General features: G+C 34.8%; 1 protein-coding gene across 1 annotated transcript; it reads left to right on the forward strand.

The window, feature by feature from the left end:
* The first annotated feature begins 508 nt into the window (after positions 1-508).
* On the forward strand, positions 509-25,866 carry LOC131053439 (shikimate O-hydroxycinnamoyltransferase-like). Its single transcript, XM_057988046.2, has 4 exons — positions 509-535; positions 24,534-25,031; positions 25,117-25,248; positions 25,399-25,866. The coding sequence occupies exons 1-4, from the start codon at positions 509-511 to the stop codon at positions 25,864-25,866; spliced, it is 1,125 nt and encodes a 374-aa protein (XP_057844029.2).
* The last annotated feature ends 970 nt before the right edge of the window (positions 25,867-26,836 follow it).

Below are 26,836 nucleotides of genomic sequence, written 5' to 3' on the forward strand. Positions count from 1 at the left end.
CCAGTTGATCATTTGCATATTGATGAGAATATAGTTTTTTCTTGTTATTCTTTTGTCTCTCTTTTATACTTTTCATCGTGCCCTTGATCTTGGCAAAATATCACAACTGTCAACAACACCTTTACTAAATCCCAATTTCAAGAAATTCTTATCTAGTCTAGCATACTAGGCCCTAGGGGCTTGCTTCAATCCATAAAGAGCTTTCTTCAACTTACATACCATGTCTCCATCATCTGGTAATGAAAAACTATCAGGTTGCTCAATGTAGACTTCTTCCTCAAGATCACCATTCCAAAAGGTAGATTTGACAATCTGGGGTAAAGTTCTGGCAGATTTCAGAGAATGGGCAAGGAGATACACAGAAGAAATAGTGAGTGGGTGCCTTGGCATCAATCTGAATGATGAGGGTGTGCTTGTCATAGAAGCCAAAGTAGATGGAACAATAGCAAATGCAATGCCCTTCAATCCCTTTTTATTCCTCCTTGAGTGGGTGCCACCCACATCGACCATGGTCAATGAGCTCTTACTCATGCAGGTATGATAACCCTAACAAGGAAAATAATTTTACTCATGCAAGTATTGTAAGACTTGTTTTAGTTATTTTTTAAAAGTAACAAGATTCTTTTATATAGTTTACTTGATTTACTTGTGGAGGGTTGGTGATAGGCGTAGCTAGTCATCATCATGTTGTAGACGGACAAGCAGCTACATTTTTCATGAATTCATGGGGGAAAATTGTTAGACGAGAGAGTAGTCTTACTCTGGTACATGACCGATCTTTATTAAAAGAAAGAGATCCTCCCTAGCCATGTTTTCATCATTATGAATATAATACTATATTTTATGAGCACTCTCCAATAACGTCGAGTCTAACAACAAAGAAGTTTCATTTTGATGTAATATTTTTACAAGAACTCAAGTCAAAGCTAAGTGGATCTGATAAATCAAGAAAACCCTATACGAATTTTTAAATCCTTGTTGCCCATATGTGGAAATGCATTACAAAAGCTCAAGGCCTTGATGGAGATGTGCAAACAAAAGATGGCATTCCAGTGGGTTGAAGAAGAAGGTTGAATTCTTCCTTGCCTGAAGAATACTTTGGTAATGTTGTCTATGAATCATGTGCTCAATCCATTGCATTAGAGATCATAAATGGGTTTTTAGAATTTATTTCAGAGTTAATACATAAGTCAGTTACTAAGGTTGATGATGATTTTATACATTCAACAATTGATTTTTTTGAGCTGAGGAAATCAATCTTAGGGCCACCAAGCCTTACTGATAGAACTGATGTGATACCAATAAGTTGGATGAAATTTCCTATCCATAATTTTCATTTTGGAATGGGTGACCAGTGTATGTATGTCCTTCATTAATGCTCACTGAAGGCCTTATGATGTTGTTTGATTCATACGATAAAGGTGTGGAAATTGTGGTTTGCTTGTCCAAAGCACATATGAATGTACTTGAACATAATTGGTTTCAAGTTTGAGTGTATGTAGGTCCTTCATTATTGGTCATTGAAGGCCTTATGAGCCTTATGATCTTGTTTGATTCATACAATAAAGATAGAAATTATGGTTTGCTTGTCTAAAGTACATATGAATGTACTTGAACATAATTGGTTTCAAGTTTGTTTGATTCATACAATAAAGCTAGAGGTGTAGAAATTGTAATTTTCTTGTCTAAAGCATATATGAATGTACTTGAACATAATTGGTTTCAAGTTGGAGTGTATGTAGTTCCTTCATTAATGCTCACAGAAGGCCTTATGATCTTGTTTGATTCATACAGTAAAGCTGGAGGTGTAGAACTTGTGTTTTTCTTGTCCAAAGCATATATGAATGTACTTGAGCATAATTGGTTTTAAGTTTGATTGTATTTCTAATATATTTAATGAGGTAATTTGAATGTTCAATAGGTCATTCTTAATTGGTTAAAGTATTGACTTTTCAATGTGGGGATTCAATTTCAATTTGAAATGGGATATCTAATATAGAATTGTAAGTTGACTTTTTGGTTTTTCGTAGTTGACTTATAATATTTGTAAATGATAAGATTCAATTTTTCATTAATTAATATTCACATTATGTATGTGTAAGTTAATGATTAGTCAACCAACACTTTTAAGTGATTCCTAAAATGTTAAAAGATTGAATCAGATAATTTTGATAACAAGTTGATGAAATTATCCAGAAAATATAATTAAATATTAGTAATAAGAATTGTATAATTTTGAAATTAATTTATAAGATAGATCAATTAATTTTGAATAGTTTTATTAATATTTAGAGAAAACCACATTTTCCAAATAAGCATTATTTCAAATTTCACTATAACAAAAATAAAATACTTTTCATTGATATTTTTTAGTGAGATTAATATTTCTTATTAAACATTGTTTTAGTGTTAAGGGCTCATATGAAATTGACTGAGATATATAGTTTTTTGAAATAAATAAATAATGAATATTCTTTTGGTATAATAAGTAAAAAACACATAAATTGTATATTTGAAATAGAAGAATGCCAACTAGACATCATGATACCATAGCCATTGGGGACTTTAGCATATATAATTTACAAAATAGTCTTTTTTTATTTCAAAAAAATAAAATTCTAAACCTCTAAAAATAGAATTGTATTAGTATTAATTGTTCATACCAAATTCAATCGCATTTGATGACGTTTTGTTTCAATTATATGATTTTTGTGTGGCATAAAGATAAAATTAGTAGACTTTTAGTGAAGAAGATTGAAGTAGTTTATATCAAGGAAAATAGTTTTCTTTAAATATAAATGAAATCATACTTGTAATTGTTAATGTTCAAACACTAGCTATGTATTTTAATTCAATAAAATGATTACTGGGTGGACGTCTCAGAATCTGAAAGCTCATTTAAGATTACACGAGCGGTTCACTGGCAGAAGTAAAAAAATAGTATTTCTTCAAGGGAAAGGAATGGATGGTCTAGTTTCTTCAAGGGAAAGGAATGGATGCCCTAGGGAAATCCCCCCTCTCAGCCATTTTTGGATGCCAAATCCTAGAGACCTATTCCTACAATTCTTCTAAGTAAAGACCTTCAACAAAATACCCTTTTCATCCATTTTTTGGGAGGGACCACATCTCTGTCAGCACTTCTAGACCAAATGGTATGCATCTTGTTTCTTTCATCTTTTTGTCAGTTGTCTTTGTAGTAGTCTTTGATTTAGAGGAAGCTAAAAATTAAATCCTCAGCAATTCATATCATTGGTAAAACAACAATTTGTTGATAGTTCAAACATGGAAACCCTTCTCCATTTTTTCATTAGCACTAACTCTCTCCAACATACCAGAACACCATGTCTCGAGATTCTTTCAAAGAATGCTAATCATTTCAACATCTATACTTTATCTTATCTACTTTCTATAAGAGAAACCTACACCATCCTAGGGTACAAACCCATCACATACATTGCTTTCCTCACTCTTGCCATCACTTCCATTAGATCTCTTTACCCGATGGTCCTTCATCTTCCTTTCTCTTATTCAATATCAATCTTCTTCTGTGGGACATAAGATCTTACATTATTCCCTCGAGCATTGTGTCCTCCTTTATTGTAATTGTAACATGTAGAACCTGTTGGCATTTTTGTGGTTTATGCTGTGAATGTCATTGATGGACACACACTTGTATTAAGATCCCCTTTATACTTATGAGCTTATGCTCAACCAGTATTTTGTTCCAACTGGTATGTTGTATACTAGTCTCTAGACTAGTGGTGATTTTGCAGAATGTGTTTCCCAGTCTGAAGCGGCATGTCAACCCCAAGCGGCTTGCAGATCACAAGCGGTACGAGGAAGCAAAGCGGCACAACACATTCTTACCAGTCTTCATTTTTGTCAAAATGGCAACTGGTATTTTGTATGAACAGGTAATACTCTATGATGAGTTACCAATCCACTGATTGTTTGACGGTGCCGACACATTGACAGTGATTCTTGTGTCATGTTACTGAGTATGTCCAGATTCACTGAACCTAGGAAATTGTAATGTAATCCTATTGGACTGACATGAAATCAGATTCCTTTAAAAGGACATCATGTCTAGGGTTTTTAAGTTGTTGAAGAAGTTGCGAAAAGGGTTAATGTTGAGCTAGGGTTTAAGGTGGAAGTGGAGAGCGATCTTATTAGAGAAGATCGAGTTGTAACTGAGAGAGAGAGAGAGAGAGAGAGAGAAGACTGAAGTAATGCTGGAATGCATTAGTTGTGAGCAATACTGGATCTAACCAAGTAGTTTGTGCTATTAGATAGATCAAACACTTGTTGATTACTCACATCTTTGACAAGTCTGTAGCCCTTAACTGGGTAGGCCTCAAAGCCTTTGTAAAATCCTCTAACAAGGTGGTTCACACATGTGAATCTAAAATCCTCTAACAAGGTAGTCTTTAATCGGACTTATCTCCTAACAGAGATTGAGATTCTTAATAGGATTTGTTCTAATGAAGAACATTGTAAGACCTTAACCGGTCTGACCTTAACTGGTCTGGTTTCTATTCTACAGATAGTGACTTGTGAGTTCCATCTCACCATGGTTTTTTTTTCCCAATTGGGTTTCCATGTCAAATATCTTGTGTTATGGTTGTATTGCTTTTGTGGGTGAATGCTTTATTCGCATTTTGGTTTGCATATGTGGTAACCAGTTTGACTGTTAGACTACTTTACCGATTTATCCTTAGACTGTGTAAGGGTTTTAGTGCAAAGATTTTTGGCATACTAATTCACCTCCCCCTCTTAGTATTGATCAATTGGTATCAGAGCCAACCTTTCTATAATTTTAACCACTTGGAAAGAGATATGGGGGAATACACCTTGAGGGAACTTACTCAATGGCTCACTAAGTCTAAGCAAGCCTATGATGATCTTATGGTCAAATACAAGGCATCTCAAGCAAAAAGAAGAGAACATGCAAAGAGGCTAATGGAACTATGTGAAAGTAGTTCTGAAGATGAAGCTAACATGGCATCTATGATTGCTGAAGTGAATAAGCTGAATGATTCAAACTCCAATTTGAGAAAGGAGTTGGAAGGACTGACTATACGGTTTAGTCAAGAGCTTGAGAACCAGAGAAAAGCTGAAGATCTGATAAAAGATAGAGATCATGAGATCTCCAAGTTGAAACATGAGATTAGTGCACTAACTGCTCACCTTCATGAGAGTAGAATGGAAAAAGAAGACATGCAAGGAGAACAAAACATTGCCATCTCTGAAAATGCAAGTCTTATGGAGACAAACACTACTATTTCCAAAGAACTCTTTGAGTCAAAGGAAATACTAGCTAAGTTTGGCAAAAGTATAGTCAAGCTAGAGAAAAAGCTTGAGTCATCTAGATCGGCAAAGAATACCAATGGTCTTGGTTTTTCTGGACATGAGGAAGGAGAATCCTTAGGAACAAATGCTAAAGCATCAAAGAAGCAACCAGTACTGAAAGGAAAAGGTAAGCAAAAATTCAAACCTGTTTGCTTTAACTGTCTTAAAGAAGGACACACTACCAATGTATGTAGGAGAAAAGCCTACAATAATTTTCCTTATTTTATCAACAATGTACCTAGATCCAATAAGTTCAATGGTCATTGTTATGCATGCAACAAGTTTGGGCATAGAGCATTTGAATGCAGGTTTGTAATGGATAACACTAGAAGATATCCTCAAAGGACCAAAGGAACTAGTCCTGAATCTCTTATGAACCAGAACCACAACCGGTTTAATGTCTTCAATCATTAGTCAAGAAGCGGTGGTTATCAAGCGGCAACTGAATGGAGAGAAAGTTGTATGATCTATCATGGTCATGGTCACACTGCTGCAACATGCAGAAGGAAGAATGGAAACATGTACAATGGACCTTGGAGAGAACCTGGACTTGTTTTCTATCACTGCAACTAACTGGGTCACATTGCAAGATTTTGTAGATGCAGAAAAAGTATATCTGATGATATACCGGTCACTCAGGAAGGAGAAATAGATGTTGAAAAAGTTCAAGGAGACATGAAGAAAACATGGAAGAAGAAACCAATATTATTGGAGGAGGAACCGATTTCTGCACCTAGTGTGGAAATATTAGAAATGGTAAACTAAGCCTCAAAGGCTTAGGGGGAGCAAATGGAAAAATTCTTTCAAACCCTCGGTTAACACCGGTAAAAGACCTTAACCGGTATGCTACACCTGTCGCATGGCAGAAGACCAGAAACGGTAAAAAGGCAAATTAGGGTTTACGCCCTAATAGAGGAGCATTAATGATGGTAGGTGAGAGACATGTATAAATGCAATTTTCAAATCATTTCTCACTTTCTGTTTTTGAGCAAAGAAAAGTTTTCAAGTGAAGAGTGAAGAAAAGGTGATTTGAGCTTAGATTTCAAGAAATTGGATAGCTTTGAAAGAGATTCAAATCTAGTTTGCAAGCGTTAGTGGAGAACTCAAAGTGGTGATTAGGCATCCGACGGAGAGCGAAGTAAAGCAAAATCACGAAGCCCTAATTTCGTGTTTGAAAGGTATTTTTCGTATTCTTGAAATACTCTTCAATGGCTTCCGCATCTCATACTAGTTCAAGCACATCCATTGAGTCAGAAAGTTTCATTCAGAGGAAGTCCAAGTATAATGCTTTGTCACAAGTTCCAGCTGGAGTGATAGTCAAAGAAGGAATTTCAGAATATATTGATTGCAAGATAGAAGACCTAGGGTCCATAGCCATTCATACTCAATCAGGTCTATTTTGCGGAAAGGACAAAAGGATCAAACAAGAGTTCAGTATCTTAGAGAAGAAGAAACTCCATAATGCGATATATTTTCTGGAGGACTTCACAGAGGATCACATCAGGATCATCTTGAGCAAAGTCCATGGAGACAAGATGTACCTGGAAAGAACGCATGATATCACGCCTGAGGCAATTCATGTAGTCACCAATTTTTGCAACACAAGGGAAGTGCCAGCCCTGAGAACGGCAAGAAAAATGGAAATGACCAAGCTCACCAGTTCGACAAGTGATTCATGAGGTATGATAGTTAATCCTATCAAGGATGAACTAGTAAAATACGCCTGCATGGTGATAGGCTATAGAACATTCTCAACCAGTAGGATTAATTTTGTATCTGCTGTAGCAGTAAATGCCGCTTGCCAGATGATTAGAGAGGATAAATCATTTGACTTATGCACCGGTATGCAGAGGCAACTCCTGTTAAATCTCAAGGCAATCAAAAAGGACAATTCACTAAGATTTAAGTTTGGACAACTACTGGTAGGGTTGTTTTTCTATTTCCAAGGCTACTTTCTTGGTGTAGGAGATGTCCAATGGTCCCCTGACCAACCGGTAACCAAGCAGATAAAGGAAAGTGTGCAAGCCATTGGAACCGGCTACCCTAAGGTACTGAACAAATACTTTGATGAGTTCAGAAGAAAGATGAGTCAGAGGGTACGAATCTCAGGTGACATAGTGAAGAAGTATGAAGATGACATCTGTTTCACTATTCAGGTGGACAAATGTCTAATGGAGGCTGTTGAGCCTAGAATGGAGGAAGTGGAGCCTATGGGCTATAAGGTCATGTTTGACATGTTGGAAGGGTATGCTTCAACCCTTATTACCTTGCCTCTTGATCCAAAGGCTAAACGAACTAGAACCTACTTGGAGAGGATCGCACCAGTTGAAGAACCATCGGTGAAGAAGGGAAAAGAACTGGCAGCCAAGAAAGATAAGGCAGTGCCTGTAGCATCAGCACCAGCCACCACTGAGACTCCAAGAGTGACCAAGTGGTCACCGGCAAAGAAGAAACCGGAGGTAACACTGACAAAAGTCTTCAAAAGAAAGAGGAAGACTAAGGAAAATGAACCGAACTCCGAAGAAACTGAGTTTGATGAATAGCCAAAGAAGGCTAGACAGACCAAGAAGATGAAGAAGAATGAATCGGCAACATCCGCACCGGTAAATATAGATATCTCCTCTTACAAACCTTTGACACATTGTCAAAGAACAGTAAAGAATATTAGGAGAAAGTTACTTCATGATTTAATTGATTATTATGATGAATTCAATAGTGAAGAAAAAGATGAAGTACTGTAGGAAATCATTCTTTATTTATGCAAAAATGACCAGTCACCATCAGAGATTAAATCTCAGACACCGGATTCATTATTTAAAGCATTGGATAACAAATGGCGCATTGCCATTGAAAAGGAACAAGAGATTAGGGAGAAATTTTTTGCACAGTACTTCCCCGAACTCTCAAATTTAGAATTATTTGATGTATTAGATCAAAATAAAGGTCTCTTCTTCACAAGGAGAAGAAAACTCTAGTTGTTGGAGGGGAGAGTTGATGATGTAGAAAAGGATACACATCAACACATGGCCAATGCTATCAGCTCTCACAAATCTCGAATGGCCAACCTCCAAGTGGAAAAGGAACCGGTTATTTCCAAACCAGATGAGGTTTTTGATGAGGAAGGAAACCTAGTGGAGGAACCAATCGACACCATAGATGTCGATGCCTTGGATATAGAAGATGTCACTCAGGACATACCTTATGAGGAAACTGAACAGGGGCAACAGGCTGATCAGGGTGGTGAACAAGTTGTGGACACACAGCAAGTGGCAAAAGAATAGGAAGAGAAAAAGAAGGAGGATGAAGATGAGAAACAGGAAAAAGAGGAAGAGAAGAGAAAAGAGGAAGAGGAGAAAAGAAAAGATGAAGAGAAGAAGAAGCAAGAAGAAGAAAGGAAGAAGAAATAAGAAGAGGACAAGGAAGAAAAGAAGAAGAAGGAAGAAGAAGAAAAGAGAAAGAAGGAAGAGGAAGAAAAGAAGAAGAAAGAAGAGGAGAAGAAGAAGAAGGAAGAGGAAGAGAAGAAAAAGGAAGAGGAAGAGAAGAAGAAAAAGGAAGAGGAAGAGAAGAAGAAGAAGAGGGAAGAAGAAGAAAACGAAGAGCAGAAGAGGAGAGAAAAGGAGAAGAAAAAGGTAGAAGAAGACAAGGAAGAAGAGAAGAGAAGAGAAGCGGAAAAGAAGAAAGCTGAAGAAGCCAAGGAATGAGAAGCAGGAAAAAGCTCTCAAGTGGAGACTCTGAAGGCAACTGGAAGTCAACCCTCATCGGTTGATTTCTCTAGTCCTATTGATCTCCAATCTACAAGTGAGTCAGAGCTTATGCAGAGCATCAAGGTTGCTCAAGAGCGCCTTAAGATCATTCACAGGAAAAAGGAATAGGACATCATTCAGGCAGCTGTAGACACACTTACCGGTTTAATCCCCGGTACTAATCTTCCTGACACTGATTCATCACTAGCACAACTCAAACTTCTATGTACTTCAGTGGATGATCAGGTGCAGGGCCTAGAAGAAGCAAGAAAGGCTAATGTAAAGAAAGAGAACCAAAAGGCTCTTAATGTTGCTCTCATGAATAAATTAAATGAGCTTAGGACTAAATTTTTAAAGGATCAAAAGGACATAAGGAGTGCCTTGGATGAGGGAAACTTGCTACTTAGCAAAATCTATCAACCTCATATGTTCTGTGATGATGTGCTAGCCAAGAAGCAACAGCTTCAAATGGACTTATAGTCCTACTTAAGCACATTCAAGACTCCTTACGACTCCTTTGCAGCATATGGGCAAACCGTTCACCGGTTCCAGATCCAGTCAACTAAGATAGAGCAAGAGATCACCACAAGGTCTAGGGATTTGCAGGAGCTTCAACTGGTATTACTTCCACGAATGCAAATTCTCCAGAAATGGTATTTGAACCTGGATGCCCTGACAGTCACACAAGAACTGACCACAATAGATGCCATGGAGGAACAGGTATCACAAATGCAGACAAAGAAGGAAGTGGCGACCTCCCTACTTGAGTCCTGGTCTCTTTCCATGAAACAATTTTTGTAGGACTACAAAGTGGTTTTTGACAAGTATTATTCATTATTGTCATAAACTCTTTTATATATATATGGAAATAGGTTTTTCAGCGATACTTTGTCATTGTTGGCAAAGGTGGAGAAGTATATGAAGTATATGGTTTTAAAATTTTGAAATTTTGATATATCAGGGGGAGAAGTATATCAGAGGGAGAAGTATCTATTTTCAAATTTTGATATATGTTGTGATATATGCTATATGCTCTGATGATTATGCTCTGAATGCAAAATTGCTATACACTCTGTTGATTAAGGGATAGTGTATATTCTTAGGGAGAGCAATTTTGTTAATGGCAAGTTTTTTGTTGTAAAACACTTAGATGTCAAAATTTTATTTTCCCAAGTGTTGCCATCAATGCCAAAGGGGGAGATTGTTGGCATTTTTGTGGTTTATGCTGTGATTGTCATTGATGGACACACACTTGTATTAAGATCCCCTTTATATGTATGAGCTTATGCTCAACCGGTATTTTGTTCCAACCGGTATGTTGCATACTAGTCTCTAGACTAGTGGTGATTTTGCAGAATGTGTTTCCCGGTCTGAAGTGGCATGTCGACCCCAAGCGGTTTGCAGATCACAAGCGGTACGAGGAAGAAAAGCGGCACAACACATTCTTACCAGTCTTCATTTTTGTCAAACCGACAACCAGTATTTGTATGAGTTACCAACCAGCATTTTGTGATGAGTTACCAATCCACCGATTGTTTGATGGTGCCGACACATTGATGGTGATTCTTGTGTCATGTTACTGAGTATGTTCAGATTCACTGAACCTAGGAAATTGTAATGTAATCCTATTGGACTGACATGAAATCAGATTCCTTTAAAAGGACATCATCTCTAGGGTTTTTAAGTTGTTGAAGAAGTTGCGAAAAGGGTTAATGTTGAGCTAGGGTTTAAGGTGGAAGTGGAGAGCGATCTTATTAGAGAAGATCAAGTTGTAACTGAGAGAGAGAGAGAGAGAGAGAGAGAGAGAAGACTGAAGTAATGCTAGAATGCATTAGCTGTGAGCAATACTAGATCTAACCAAGCAGTTTGTGCTATTAGATAGATCAAACACTTGTTGATTACTCACATCTTTGACAAGTCTGTAGCCCTTAACCAGGTAGGCCTCAAAGCCTTTGTAAAATCCTCTAACAAGGTGGTTCACACATGTGAATCTAAAATCCTCTAACAAGGTAGTCTTTAATCAGACTTATCTCCTAACAGAGATTGAGATTCTTAACAGGATCTGTTCTGGTGAAGAACATTGTAAGACCTTAACCGGTCTAGTTTCTATTCTGCAGATAGTGACTTGTGAGTTCCATCTCACCATGGTTTTTTTTCCCAGTTGGGTTTCCACATCAAATATCTTGTGTTATGGTTGTATTTCTTTTGTGGGTGAATGCTTTATTCGCATTTTGGTTTGCATATGTGGTAACTGGTTTGACTGTTAGACTACTTTACCGGTTTATCCTTAGACTATGTAAGGGTCTTAGTGCAAAGATTTTCGGCATACTAATTCACCCCCCCCCCCTCTTAGTATTCATCAGAACCATATTGTGAATCATTTCCACTTCTTCTAACCTTAGATCTACACTCAATAGCCTTGTGACCAAATTCATTACAGGTATAACAATTACCATTGAATGATTGAGCACTTCTAGTATTTTTTATACTCATGAAGTTATTCATTTTAATTCTACTTCTACACTTATTAGCTTTATGACCATATTTATTGCAAATAAAACACTGACAATTAAATGGTTGAGATTTTCAAGTCATATATGAATTCTAATTCATCATGTGTATACATTCAACAACTATGTCTAAATTTATTGCAACGAAAACAAACTTCATTTAAGGATTGAGGATACTTGGATTGAGTGACTTGGTTAGGTACTGACTTTCTGACATTCCCCTTTTTACTTTGGACTTCAATGAAATTATTCATCTCAATTTCTATCTTCTTGGATTCATCTTGTACTTTCCCTTTACCTTTGTGGACTTTATAGCATTCTCTTCAATCAAATCCAAGACCTCCTTTATCCTTAGGTAATTTTTGCATACTAAGCATTTCATTACTACTGGTTTTGGGTTTCAAGCCCTTGTCACTTTGTTCTTTGGCATCTTTCAATTCCTTTCTCAAGATAGCTACATCTTTCATCAAGCTTTGTGTATTCGACAAACTTGTTGTGTAGCTTAGATTCAAGGTAATTAGTAGTCTTCTTTCCTTCTTCAATTTGAATCATTAGATTGATTATATCATCCTTTTCCTTTTTGGGCTTATCATCACACTTCCTGCTTTCACTATTTTGTACAACCCAAGTTCTTAGCATAGCAATCAACTTTTTGGCTTTTGCCAGTTTTATCCAGATACATTTTGTATTCAACTTTAACATGATCTAGATCACTAAGAGGAGTCTTGATTTCTTCATCAAGATCTAATTCTCCATTAGTAAGATCAATATCCTATTCTTCAAGATTCATATCCTCTAGATCTCCCTCCAAATCAATTTTCCTAACAAGACTATCTCTAGACCCCATGTATTCAAAAGTAGGATCTACGTCAGTTTTTAAACTGTTACTTCAGGAACCTTCTTTGATACCAATTGCTGAGCACAACTAGATGTTAAGAGAAATATGGGGGGATGGTATATCAACATACACTATGAATTCATTCTTTCAATGATCCTTGAAACTTAAAGTTTAGATTTGCAAAAGTAAAGAATAAAACAAAGCATTCACCACAAAAGGACACCAGGATTTTTCTCATGGAAAAACTAACAAGGAAAAACCATGGTGAGGATTAGTGCAGAATATATCGAATCAACTATTACATCATCCATTTTTAGGCACACTATCTAGGACTTGCAAAATTGAAGATCATTTGTCCAGAGTAAGATATAATATGAAAACTTTAGAATACATTATCATGAAAAAAATTGGTTCAACTACTATAGAATAAGCATCTCAAAAGTTAGTATTGCAATCTACTATGAAGCACAATCTGATTTAGTCACACTAATTCTAGACATTTCAAACAATTTGCATTAACTCTATTATTTTCACAAATATATTCATGAAACATACATTCCATAGCACAAATTATATGTTTCATATACATCCTTACATCATCTAAAAACTTCTATTGGGTTGGTCAGATAGGACCCAAAAAGTGAAACATGTAACAAGGCATAAGTTATGTTGATAACTGATGTTGCTCTAGCATGCACCTAGATTAATTTAGTTAATAGTTTTTTTTGTTTATTCATGCAAATAAAGCATGTACTCCAGCATGCATTAATCCTTAGGACTATTTTTAGTTTTGTTTTTTGCATGAGTTTGTTTTTAGTAAATAAAGCATGTTGTGCATGCACTTATTGTATTCTTAATTTAGGGATTAGTTTTCTTTTTTAGTTTGAGAGCCTTAGTAGCTTTCCATGCAATGCTAGGAATATATTTAGAACTGCAGTTATTATTAATTCTTCTAGGCTGCAAATTCTTTATATATGCAACTTCTATGTAATTTTTTAATTAAGCTTCAATAAAGAAATTGGTGTGTGCAATTCCAAAAAATAGGGCACTATGTTTTTTATTCTGAATTGTGATTTGTTTTTTGCAATTTATTCTTTTTTCTATTATTGTTTGCTAATTAGCTGGTTTAGAGAGGATAGGTTAGGTTCAAAATTCTACAAGTTAGCCCATAAATATATTATAGATCTTGTCAAAATGGGTTGTAGAGAAACCCCACACATTGTTGGCCTCAACAACATCATAATACAACACCAAGATATGTTCCAATAAAAAAGGAATAGGTCCAGACTAACTGCAATTATAGGAGCACACTGAGTCGGCCATAAACAACACATTTATATCCCAAAGACTAATGTATAGCATAATTAAACACTAAAACATATTGTGGAACACCAAGGAGTATATTTGACACATCAACAATCATCTCCTATTCATCTCTTCAGACCAATGAGTGCAAGAAGATAATATGCAAGTAGCAAACCACTACACTATCAAGAATTATGTAGCATCTATAGACTAAGAAATAACAATAAGTAATAACTCTTTCACCATTTCACCAATCAACCTGAATAACCTATCATAGGTCTAAGATACAATTGAAAATATAATCCCAAAATTTTACTATTACAATTGTCCATGCAGGAGAATGTCGAGCATATTGTCGTATGACCTAAAACTACATAATTGCCAAACTAAAATAAAAAGAACAAACGAGTATATCATCTTTTGTAAATGAGAAAATTTATTACAAACTCGATACCATGCACATTGTCCATCACCAAGGTAAAATATAGATCCACACAACAATCTAATCCACCATGAAGAGATTTGGAACAAGGAATTGATCTACAAACACAAGTGAACTCATAGGCACAACACATAGACTTGTTTCCTTCAACAATTAGATGAAACTGAACCAACATAATCACTAAATCTTCACCACATCATTGAATCTCAACATGTGTCTCTTTAACAATAACAATAAATGATAAATCATATGATTAAACACATACCATGACAATCTATATATGCCAAAAATCTTCGGGAAGAAATGTAAACAATAGGTAGGCCTCTAGATATGCTGCTTCACTACAAATCAAATTGTCACCTCACCACAAATAATGTTTCTATTTGATACACCCATTTTTCTATCACTGAGGTGTCATAATACATCACACATTCATCTTTGCATCCATATCTATCCCAAACTAGGTGAAAATACATATTGCTAGATGTCAGTGTTGACATCGATGACACCATTTATTTCAATCAACAAGTTCAACAGGTACATGTTAGTGTGGAATAATAATATGGTTTGATTTGTAGGTCTCTCTCTTTTGTCTTTTTCTTCTTCCTATATGTTTGTATTCACATAGTTGAGTGTGAAGAACTTTGGAGCGCTATAGAGGTTGATGGTGAGAGAGATATTGTAGTATTTTTTTAAGTTGTAGGATATACAAATCGGTGTATGTTTCCTTGACATTATGTAATAGATCAGTTGGCCACATCCTCTACATGAAGTACTATAGATAAACTTTGTATGCTTGATTATTTATTGAAAAAGCTTTAGAAGTTTCCAGGTGAATGTATTGAACAATACACAGTGGTATGCCCATCAAGTCATGATAGCAGTTTATATGTTCCAAGACTGAATTCTATTTCCGAGGGCTCCTGAGTTTATTATTTTATACAAAACTCTCACCTTAGTAAATGCAATGGTGTGTCACGAGAACTAGGTTATAAATAATGCACATGAAATATCCTATAGAATCCCTCAATAAAATGTCACTGAAGCCTATACCAAGAGGATTTGACTAGAAGATTTTGAAAAAATTCAAAAGAATATCATAAGAAGTATTTGGAAAAGGATGCGAGTGCCTCATGACACTGCTCACAATTTTTTTTGAATACAAACAGTTTTAATGAAATCAAGTTTAATTTGAAAGAATATGACAATCAAAGATGAGTTTTTTAAGCTGAATTTGTTGCAAAGGTTTTAGAAAATTTCAAGCAATGATATTTAGGCCTACAAAGACCAAAATGAATGATCTAATAGAGAAGATAAAAAAGGTTGTTTATTTACATCCAAAAATGGGCATATTGATGTTACAACAGTTGGTTGGTGGTGCGTAACAAGTAGAGAAAGTGACAGGAAGTGAGAACCTGACCCTTGTGTCTACTTCAATGATTGTTGATGATATTTTCTCCACTAACTGTGACAAGAAGGTGCTAGTTAAATTCACAATGAATGGTTCCTTTAAATTTACAAGTGTTAACTTTTATTAAATCTTAACTTACCATTAAGCTTATTATTATGTATACGGGGAATACAAAGAGTTTTATCTATTTTTGTACAACTGATCCTTTATAGAAAAGAATCAATTCTTTACTATAACTGAAAGATAAAATTGAAGAAAAGTCTTTAAATATGCAAAGAGATAACATAAAAAGGGGGAAGTTAGCTTTTTAGACCTCCCTTATTCTTTGTCATTGGAGTGAGGCTCAATGATGAGACATTATTATTCTGTAATAGGGGTATAGTAGCAGACTTTCTTTTGGAGTCATTCTCTTTTTTACAGGATTATGTTAATGAAATAAAGGAGATTTCTGGAGCTTTGTATCCATTATATTCCCTTTTGGTTCTCATTTACTTTGTGATTTGCAACCATTTCTAGATACTCTCATCTATTAAATCAAACCATGGATATGTTTATTATTTGAATTTTGTGTCTTGAATTATTCATATCATCTAAAAGGGGGACTGTTGTTTATCTTTCTTAATTACTTATTGTAGATACTGAGTGAGTGAACCTTGTGTCATTTGTCTTAGTTTTTTTTTCTTCTCAAATTCATGATCGCATCTATGTCATAAATGTTAGTTGGCCTTTCTTATTTTCTTGTTAAAAGCATACCCTTCAAAACCTAAATAAAAACATAATAGGGAGTTGTACCTTTAAAATTAAGAGGAAAGCTATCAAATCAATGGTAGTTTCTCCAATTATTAATTTGTAGTTTGTGTTTCATCTTGGGTATAGTGAGTCATTTTCATATTTATTTTAGAAGGACAAATCTATTTACTAACAACCATCAAACACATTATCAACATCATCATCTAAATCAACACATGATACTAAGTGTAGACGTTAGACACCAAGAATGTTGGCATCCAGAACATAGGGCATCTATAACCAATATCCATATCTTCTCTATATCAATGACAACAACTAACAAACAATAATAATAACTACCAACAATCTCTTTATACACTAATAATCATCATACTAGACATATCATCATTGACAACACAACAACTGTCAGTAATCAACACAACAACTACCAGTAATCAAGGACAACATATATTGTCAAACACTAGGTTGACATCAATGACAAGACATATTTCCAACATTGCCATGAAAGTGATTTAATTTTTGAGTTGTAATAATGTCATGTTGAAGTGTAAGACAAATTTGGATTCCTTAGAGAAAGTTTTAAAAGAAATGGACACATTGGACAACTAGTCCAATTAGGACTCCCCTCTCCATTTCTCACTAATAATATAGTGCTATTCACAAATCAAATTTGAGAATTATTAGAGAATAAGAAAGAGAAAAAAAAATTATTTCCAAAGTTTGGATCAAGCATCAAGTGTCTCTAGGGTAGAGTCAATTCTTTAGTTGCTCGCTCAACTTAGTTTTAAATATGGTCTATGATTCAAATCCTACATAATTTTTCATTTAAGGAGATTATCAAATTGGATAGAGTCATTGAGACTTTGAAGAAGAAGGAATAACCTTCTAAAGAAAAGTGGGCATCCATATAGCTCAACCTTTAGAAACTTTGAAATTGTATGGGCCTTGTCTCATTTTTGCAATTATTGTTTCTACAAACTAAAGAATTTAGTTTCTCATCTCCACAAGCCAAGATCCCCTAAGAGCCACTCAAACTATAAAGAGAATGTCTATATTTTGATTTGATGTGATTGAGGCATCAATAGAAACAATATTTTTATTTCCTATTTTGGGCAATGGAGTCTTGATCTAGAATGCAGCCTCAATGATTTTATTTGGCTACGTGTTTGTTTATTTTTGGGATGAGATGGGATTCATGCCACTTTGGCACATATTATATATATGAAAAATTATTGATGGTCTTTTGTGTAGTGAACATATTGTTTCAAATAGATATGTGGCATCACACCATAAACTCTTAGTAAAATTAAAAGGATTGTGATGACTTTCTAAAGTTGATAATTTGTAAAGAGCCATGTGTGTTAAGAAAACTAGAGTACTAAGAGGGATTTCATGAAATTGTATTCAATTAAACTTAAACCCTTCAACTCAATTGTTAATCTAGATTATGTTGGCAACAACAATGAAAGAACATTGAGAGGGGGGCTGAATCAGTTTTCACTGGATTAAACAATTTAAGAACAACTTCAAATCTGATCAACTTCAACAATAGTAAAGATAAATGCAATAACAACAACACACATAACACCAAGATTTTAATATAGAAAACTGAGTTAAGGAAAAAACCATGGTGGGAACCTACCCACAATAAGATGATATTCTGCAGTAGTATGTGAAAATATTACAATGGGGAATGCACATGCATTTAGGCACACTGCCTAGAGCTCATTGCTCAAAATATAATGACTTAGAAGGATAAAACCCTTAGGGAAGGTTCACTACCTTACAATAACATTCAAACAACAATCCAGTTTAGATGAACTGAAAGAATAACATCTCCAAATACCTGATGATAGTTCCGCTTAAGCACAATTGTCTGCCCTGCAACACACTCTACTTTATTCTTCACACCGAAAGATAAATTCTCTTATTTGCACATAAACTAGTCTCTAATAATGCAGACACAACACCACTACACCAATTATATGAATATAACACCTATTTATACAATTCATTAACCTTGACTACAAGGTCGGCTTAACCCTTTACACCTAATTATAAAATTACATCACACGATACATAAATCAGCCACTAGATCAATATAATGTCATGAAGACATAGAATGGACCCAAATCAAATCCTTGAACATGCAACATCACCAGAAATCTCACCAAGATCAATTACAACATGCTACACCACCGAAAAATTTCATATAACATGAAGAATATCACCGGACCCATAAGATCTTCAATAACACGCATAATGATCAATGTGGACCAGAAAAATAAATAGGACATGATTAGGAAACACCAACAAGCACGTTAGAACCATCTGCAATAGTTTCACCAACACCACTTAATCGAATCTTCATCGATCAACACGTTGATACTAAAGAACACTTCAACAAAAACAACTGGGACTATAAAGATAACTTGTGGAGCACCAAATCATAAACCATATGAATTTAAGATACACATGAACATCCCAAACACTCTCTTAAATCCATAATTAAAGATATAATCATTCTAGAGCACAACAGATCAAATGCCAGAACACTACAACATTGATTACTGAAAAACCAATCCTCATAGTGGAATCCATAAATCGATCAAATCACCATATATCATCATGAAATCAATATTAACTCAAGTATCTCTAGTTGATTCAAAATATCAAATAGATTAACTAATTAGATCAACTCTTAGAAATCAGCGAAACACCAAAAATAACTCTCTGCAATATCAGAATATAAGAATATGTTGACATCAATGACAACAACATATCCTAGCAACAAAAATATCCAACAATCTCCCCCTTTGGCATTGATGGCAACATATGAATGTGAAAAAAAATCAATACAAATAAATAAATCAACACTAGCAATCTCCCCCTAAGATCATGCACACAAAGCTTCCAAGATAAGGCAATTTTTCCCATGCTTCTCTCCCCCTTTGATAGAAATTCCAAAGACATGGAAATCATACATCTCTCCCTCTAAGAAGGATAATCTCCCACCCTTAGGATAAACTCACACACAGACTACTCCAGCTGAGTAGCGACACCTGCTCATCAATTTGAATAAGAAGATAAGACTGTGAAATCCACTAGATTGATGCATCTCAATGCATCTCGTTCTCATCAGGAGGGGCGGAGAGCCCTAGCTTCTCTCAGATATACACATGTATCTTCAAGCAAAGATTTAGTAAAAATATCTGCAATCTGATCCTTGTAGATACATACTCTAATTTGACTTCTTCCTCACTCACTTTTTCCCTCAAAAAATGATACTTAATTGATATATGTTTTGTTGTAGAATGCAATACCAGATTCTTGGAAATATTAATAGTACTTGAATTATCACAATATATAATAGTAGGCTTCTCATAAACAACTTGAATTTTCTTCAGCACTTGCTTCATCCAAACTACCTAACTATAATTGCTAGCAACAACAATATATTTAGCTTTTGTAGTAGATAGAGAAATAGCATATTGCTTCTTTCTCGCCCAAGAAACCAACTTCTTCCCCAAAAAGAATGCTCCATCAGAGGTACTCTTCTAGTCATCAACATCACCTAACTAATTAGCATCAATATAAGAATATAACATGAAATAATCATTCTTCGGATATCACAAACCATAGTCAACTGTCACCTTCAAGTATCTGAAAATCGTCTTTATAGCAGTAACATGACTTTCTTTAGGATCAACTTAAAATCTTGCATAAAGACAAAAAACATGCATAATATATGGTATTTTTCGAGTCAAGTATAATAGTCCACCAACCATAGATCTATAAAAGGTCTGATTAACTTTTAGAGATTCATCTTGATTAGTCAACTTGCATCCAGTCACCATAGGAGTTCCAACAGGTTTTGAGTCATCTAACCCAAACTTCTTCAACAATTCCTTCACATACTTAGATTGAAAAATGAAAATTCCTTTATTAGTCTGTGTAATCTGCAATCGTAAGAAGAATTTTATCTCACCTATCATAGACATCTCAAACTCCTTTTTCATATCATCAGTAAACATCATACTCAAATCATCATCTCCTCGAAAATTAATGTCATCAACAAAAACTTCAACAATGAAGATGTTATCACCATCAACCTTAAAGTATAAATTACTATTAGTAGTACCTTTATAGAATCCCAACTTCATCAAATACCTGTTTAATCTAGCATACCAAGCTCTAGGGTCTTTCTTAATCCCATATAGTGCTTTCTTCAATCTACATACCATGTCTCCTTTATCTGATAATGAAACCCCATCTAGTTGATCAATGTACACTTCCTCTTCCAAATCACCATTCAAAAAGGCTGACTTGACATCCATCTGATATACCTTAAAATTCTTATAAGAATCATATGCAAGAAGTAATCTAATAGCTTCAATTATAGCTACGTGAGAAAATGTATCCTTATAAACAATTCCTTGCATCTATGAACATCCTTTACAAACCAATCTTCCTTTGTTTCTAACCACTTCATCGGCTTCATTTAATTTATTTCTCAATAACCATTTTGTACCAATCACATTCTTCTCTTTAGGTCTCAAAAAAAGTTCCCATGTATTTTTCTTCTCAATCTGATTCAACTCTTCTTCCATATCTCTTATCCAATTCTCATCTTTAGAAGCTTCAACAATATCTTTAGGTTCAATTTTGGAAATCAAACATATTTTTTCACCAACAATCCTTCTTCTAGTTATCACACTTTGTTTTTATCACCAATAATCTGATTTCTTGAATGATTTAATCTCACATACCTTGGAGTCTTTTGGTTATTTTGATTCTCGGGTTCTTGAACTTCCTCACTAGCAGTAGTAATATCTAGATTAACTGTATCTACCAAAGCATTTTTCTTCAGCTTCTCAGTCTGCACTTATTTTGAAATGATGTCCTGATCATCAAACTCATATCCACATGCTCTGATCTACTTTCCATGACATTCATCAACTTTCATATTCATACTTTCCACTATCTTCTTCAACCTCTTATTGTAACAAAGGTAGGCCTTTCTCTTAGTAGAATAACCCAAGAAGATTCCTTCATCACATCTTGCATCAAACTTTCGTATATCCTCATCTCTTTTGATATAACATTTATTTCCAAAAAATCTGAAATATCTACCCATAGGAACATAACCAAACCATAATTCATAAGGAGTCTTATCAAAATCACCTTTTATATGTACCCGGATGAATGTGTATACAACAATGCTAACAACTTCTCTCCAAATGCTCTTTGCAACATCTCCTTCAATCAACATATTCCTAACAACATCCAAAATAGTTATGTTCTTCCTTTCAACAACTCCATTCTGCTAAGGGATTCTAGGAGCAGATATTAGTTAAATTCACATAGGGATCACAACATTAAAATAGTGTTGTAGTATGTAGAAATTATACTTAAAAGTTGAGAGGTTAAAGTTAAAAATGGGGTTAAGAAAGATTGAGAGATTTATAGTGATTTGTGCATTCAAAATAAGTTTAGGAGGGAAAATTGCTGAATCCAAGGTCCAAAAATTCGTTTATATTTTCTATAGAGTGGTTACCACTAACTTAGACATGCAACAGGGGTTGAAATACTAAAAAATAACTTTGTATGTTAGTATATTATTGGAACTAGTGCAACATGTAGTCTATGCATTATGCTAGTGTTTAGATAGTTATAGCTCCTAGAAAAAATAAATACTAAGAGAAACAAAACCTAATACATATAAAATATAATTTGAAACAAGAGAATCTATGAGAGGGCATGATTGTTGAACACTATTAGATTGTTGACTGGAGGGGAGTGAATCAACATATAATAAAACATGATAATATTCAACTTCTTGCAATATCATCCAGCTTATCAACAAAGTGCATGAAGACAAATAAATGAGTCTACTAAATCAAACACACGTGAACACTAGGATTTTTTACATTGAAAAACAATGATGAAAATCAAGCTCACAATATATATTATAATAGATTATAAAGTTATGGGCCAATTGCCAGGGAGCTCACTGCTTCTAAAGATGACTTGTAGGCTAAGGCACACAACCTTAGAATGAGATATGTAATAGTTTCTTGCATAAACTGAAAATCACTTCTTTAGGACAAGTATATTTCTTTTGGTATAGAAATATCAAGAAGATTGAACTATAGACAAGCATCTAATGGAATGACAGCACTTTAGTACACATAAAAGGTAGCCTTCATTTCTACTCTATTACTCATTTGGACCTCCAATACTTAACTTAATGTTCATTTTGCACAACACTCCTACTTTTTATTCTCAATATAATGATTATCTTTTAAATATCAAACACATCCTCAATAATATTTTTCTAGGTTAGCTTAAAGAGATGTAATGTGTATATTTATAAACATCAGCCTCAAAACAAACTCCAAAGGAAATTTGAAAGAAAAATGAAACATGTGAGAGGTCACACCATGTTGGTGCACCTTCCAGATACTCCCAAATAACTTTCATACAACTGCATGTTACCACAGAGACTAAAACCCCTTAGTTTTGCCTCAAATGCTAATATTAATCATAACTTTTCCAAATTTTAATCAAAAGAACAAACTATACTTGCAATTGGTCAACACAACAATATATGATATTAAAGGACTCAAATAAATTATCTACATGAATCCATCAGTTGACAAGTTGAGGAATGCAACACATTCCTCCCTAATATTTTACTGAACTATACTACCAAAACACAAACACAAGTAACTTCTGTTGTAAGCTCCTATCACTTGAAAAAATGAGATATATATGCATCAACTGCCTTGAACTGCGTAGACATTTGAGGTATACATGACATGTACCAAACCAAAAAGGAATAGGATAGACTATTCATTGGAATAGTTAGACAATATTGAAACACAACTTGAGTATGCACAAAATATTGATAGAGCTTCAGAAACACATCAACTTATCATTATTTGTTATTACAAACATCTATGAGTGTCTTCCATACATACACACAACTCTTGTACAAATTTACACAAAATTCATAACTCAAAACCTTTCTCAGACCCAACGAATGGTTAGTGTCCCTTCCAGATCAACAAGTTTGACATCAATGACAACCAAAGCTCATATCTGCAAGAATGACCTTGGCACTATGGGGCAAAAATGATAAGATGAGTACCAAATGAGCCTAAAAAACATGCAAATGAATACAAACATCAAAATGATTTCAAAACATAATGTGACTATACATTTTTTGCATTAAACTTCCAATACGAAGCTCAAAATTATTGTATATTAATATACAAATAAATAGTTTAATTGATTGTGCATTGTAGATCAAATAAATACTATAATTTAATTAGCTTTGTCTTCAATTCATGTGAAAGTTAGAATAATAGTTGAAACTATTAACCAATCAGAAAAAGAAGTAAATGATATTAGCTAATTAAATTGATGGTAATTTGTTTGCTAATTAATATATATTAAAAAAGTTACTATGAAGACCTTAAAATACTAACATATAACTGATTAAATAGTTCTAATTACAATAATACACTTGGTGAAAGACAAAAATGTTGTTGTGCACCGTATGGGGTGTGGACGACCATGTGAGAACCGTACTGAAATATGTAATTTGTTTCAAAATATTCTTGTTCTTTTGTCATTCAATGGTGGTTGATCCTCTCGAACATTCATTATCTCTACAGATCCAAAATGTCCTTTCACATGGAAAATGTTGTCATTTCTAAAATCTTTGTTCAGTGTAGAAGCAGGAAATTTTTGTGTTTATAGATCATCAGCTCCGCACATGAAACACGGTAGGGAGTTTTACATAGAAAAATGCAGAGATTGTTTATAGTTTACGTTAAATTGAAGTCAATAAATTACCATAAATTCTAAGACAATTAGATGCGACAAAATCACATGATTGGGAATGCTAACTTCCCTCGAAATGAATTGTCAATGTGAAGCACAGCCACAACATCTGTTAAAAAACAACAGAAATTGTAGATTTGAAGATCATGATATGCATTTATGGCAGGGATTTCTTATCACACACGTTATTTGAGAATTAATTAAAAAACCCAAAGAATTATTAAATAGTTATATTTTCAGTCTGTACAGACTGGCCAGTCGGTTAACATTATATGGAGTTCCTGCACTGTTCTAACTCGAAAAAGAAAATGTCCTGTTTTTTTTATATTTTCAGATTCGGTTTGCCAAGTATTTAAAGAGGTTTGTGCCCCTTGAGAAATCGCTCATTGTGAAAGCACAAGACAAGACATTTCGTGTTGAGAAAAGGGAGAGAGAGAGGAGAATGAAAGTGTTGAGAGGCGAAGGTGTGTTGATCAAACCCTGTGCGGGTAAAGATCATCGTGAGCTTGTTGAACTGAACAATCTGGATCTAGTTGCATATCCAATGTACAACAAGGTGCTGCATGTTTTTGAAGCTCCGATCCCGAGCTCAGAGGTGTTGAAGGAAACACTGGGCAAAGTTCTGGCGGAGTTCAGAGAAAGGGCAGGGAGGTACACGAAAGACACACCTAGTGGGTGCCTTGGAATCAATCTGAATGACGACGGTGTGCTTGTCATAGAAGCCCAAGCAGATGGGACAATAGCAGATGCAATGCCCTTCCACCCATCTACATTCCTCCTCAAGTTGGTGCCACTCACATCCACCGTGGTCAATGAGCTCTTACTCATGCAGGTATGATAACCCTAATTTTACTCATGCATGTATTACAAGACTTGTTTTAATTATTTTTTAAAACTAACAGGATTCGTTGATGTAGTTTACTCGATTTACTTGTGGAGGGATGGCGATAGGCATAGCTAGTCATCATCATGTTGCAGACGGACAAGCAGCTACTTTTTTCTTGAATTCGTGGGGGAAAATTATTAGAGGAGAGAGTATTATACCTCCAGTACATGACCGATCTTTATTAAAAGCATGAGATCCTCCCCGCCCATGCTTCGATCATTATGAATATAACAATATGTTCCATGAGCACTCTCCAATGATGTCCACTCTAACCACAAAAGAAATTCATTTTGATCCAATGTTTTTACAAAAGCTCAAGTCAAAGGTAAATGGATCTGATAAATCAAGAAAACCCTATACTACTTTTGAAATCCTTGTTGCCTATATGTGGAAAAGCATTACCAAAGCTCGAGGGCTTGATGGAGATGTGCAAACAAAAGCTTGCATTTCAGTGGATGGAAGAAAAAGGTTGAATCCTCCCTTGCCTAAAGAATTCTTTGGTAATGCTGTCTATGATTCAAGTGCTCAAACCAGTGCATCTGAGATAATAAATAGCTCCTTAGAATTTACTGCAGATTTGATCCACAATTCAATTACCAAAGTTGGTGATAGTTTTATACGTTCAGCAATTGACTATTTCGAGCTAAGAAAGCAAAGTTTAGGACCGGCCAGGGATAATGATGGAATTGATGTGATGCCAGTAAGTTGGATGAATTTTCCTATGCAGAATTTCCATTTTGGAACGTGTGAGCCAGTGTATGTAGGCCCTAAGGCCTTATAATCTTAATGGATTCATACTCTAATGTTGGAGGTGTTGAGATACATGTGTCTCAACCTTGCAATTTTGGGTAAATTGTTTCAAATGTAGTTGGGAAGTTTCCCATGTGTTGGTTCCTTGAAAAAAGGTATAAGAGTTGTTAAAAGATGCCTTGTCCATAGTTTAATATAGGAGGGCCATTTTTAGAGATTATATGACACATTTCATGTTGGTTATGAGGGTCAAAAATAGGGGATAAGAGTTTGGACGTGAGTAACTACTTTTAACTTGGTTTTCTTATCTTGGGAAAACAAATGTCAAGGGTGGGCAACAATTGTCATGGAGGTTTTGCCCATGGTATTGTAAAACCACAAGTGGTTTCCAGGTTGTAAAATTCCTATATAATGAGGGCTTGGAGAGGAGTTTGTATCATGGAGTTTTGGTTTGCAAGGTTGGGTGCTAGAAGGATGCTAGTGAAGTCTCTCTAAGCTTGAGTTGAGGTGATGCTCTTGTAAGAACTTGCATTGCAAGTGTTGTGTAAACTCTTGTTGATTTGTTAGTATGGGTTTTCCACACGATAATCACTGTGTTATGTGTTTTTTGTTTTACTTCTACTCTATTTGCTTCTTGTGATCTCTGTGATAGTTAAGTTGAAAATTGCAAAATCGTCCTCTCAAGATTAGCATAGGAAACATTTCCGCACACCTTTGCTTCCTTACAGGAGGAGTAGAAGTTATATTTTGCTTGTCAAAAGCACATATGACTGAACTTGAACGTTATAATTTTCAAGTTTGATCACATATTTGCTTTGAATTTCTATGTAATATGTTTCTTTAAAATAATTTGTACCTGAAGAATAGTTTGGTAATGTTTCTATGAATCAAGCACTCCCAACCCATTGCATTAGAAATCATAAATGGGATATTAAACTTTAAGAGTTAATCCATTTGTCAGTTAGAAATCATAAATGGGATATTAAACTTTAAGAGTTAAA

This window comes from Cryptomeria japonica, chromosome 2, assembly GCF_030272615.1.
Source record: "Cryptomeria japonica chromosome 2, Sugi_1.0, whole genome shotgun sequence".
Classification (NCBI taxonomy): domain Eukaryota; kingdom Viridiplantae; phylum Streptophyta; class Pinopsida; order Cupressales; family Cupressaceae; genus Cryptomeria; species Cryptomeria japonica.

Bases quoted from the DNA above. Each gene is read 5' to 3' on its own strand.
- LOC131053439 (XM_057988046.2), top strand. From the start codon at position 509: ATGGTCAATGAGCTCTTACTCATGCAG. The intron at 536-24,533 runs GTATGATAACCC...TTATATTTTCAG, and splicing joins ATGAGCTCTTACTCATGCAG to ATTCGGTTTGCCAAGTATTT. The intron at 25,032-25,116 runs GTATGATAACCC...TCGTTGATGTAG, and splicing joins ATGAGCTCTTACTCATGCAG to TTTACTCGATTTACTTGTGG.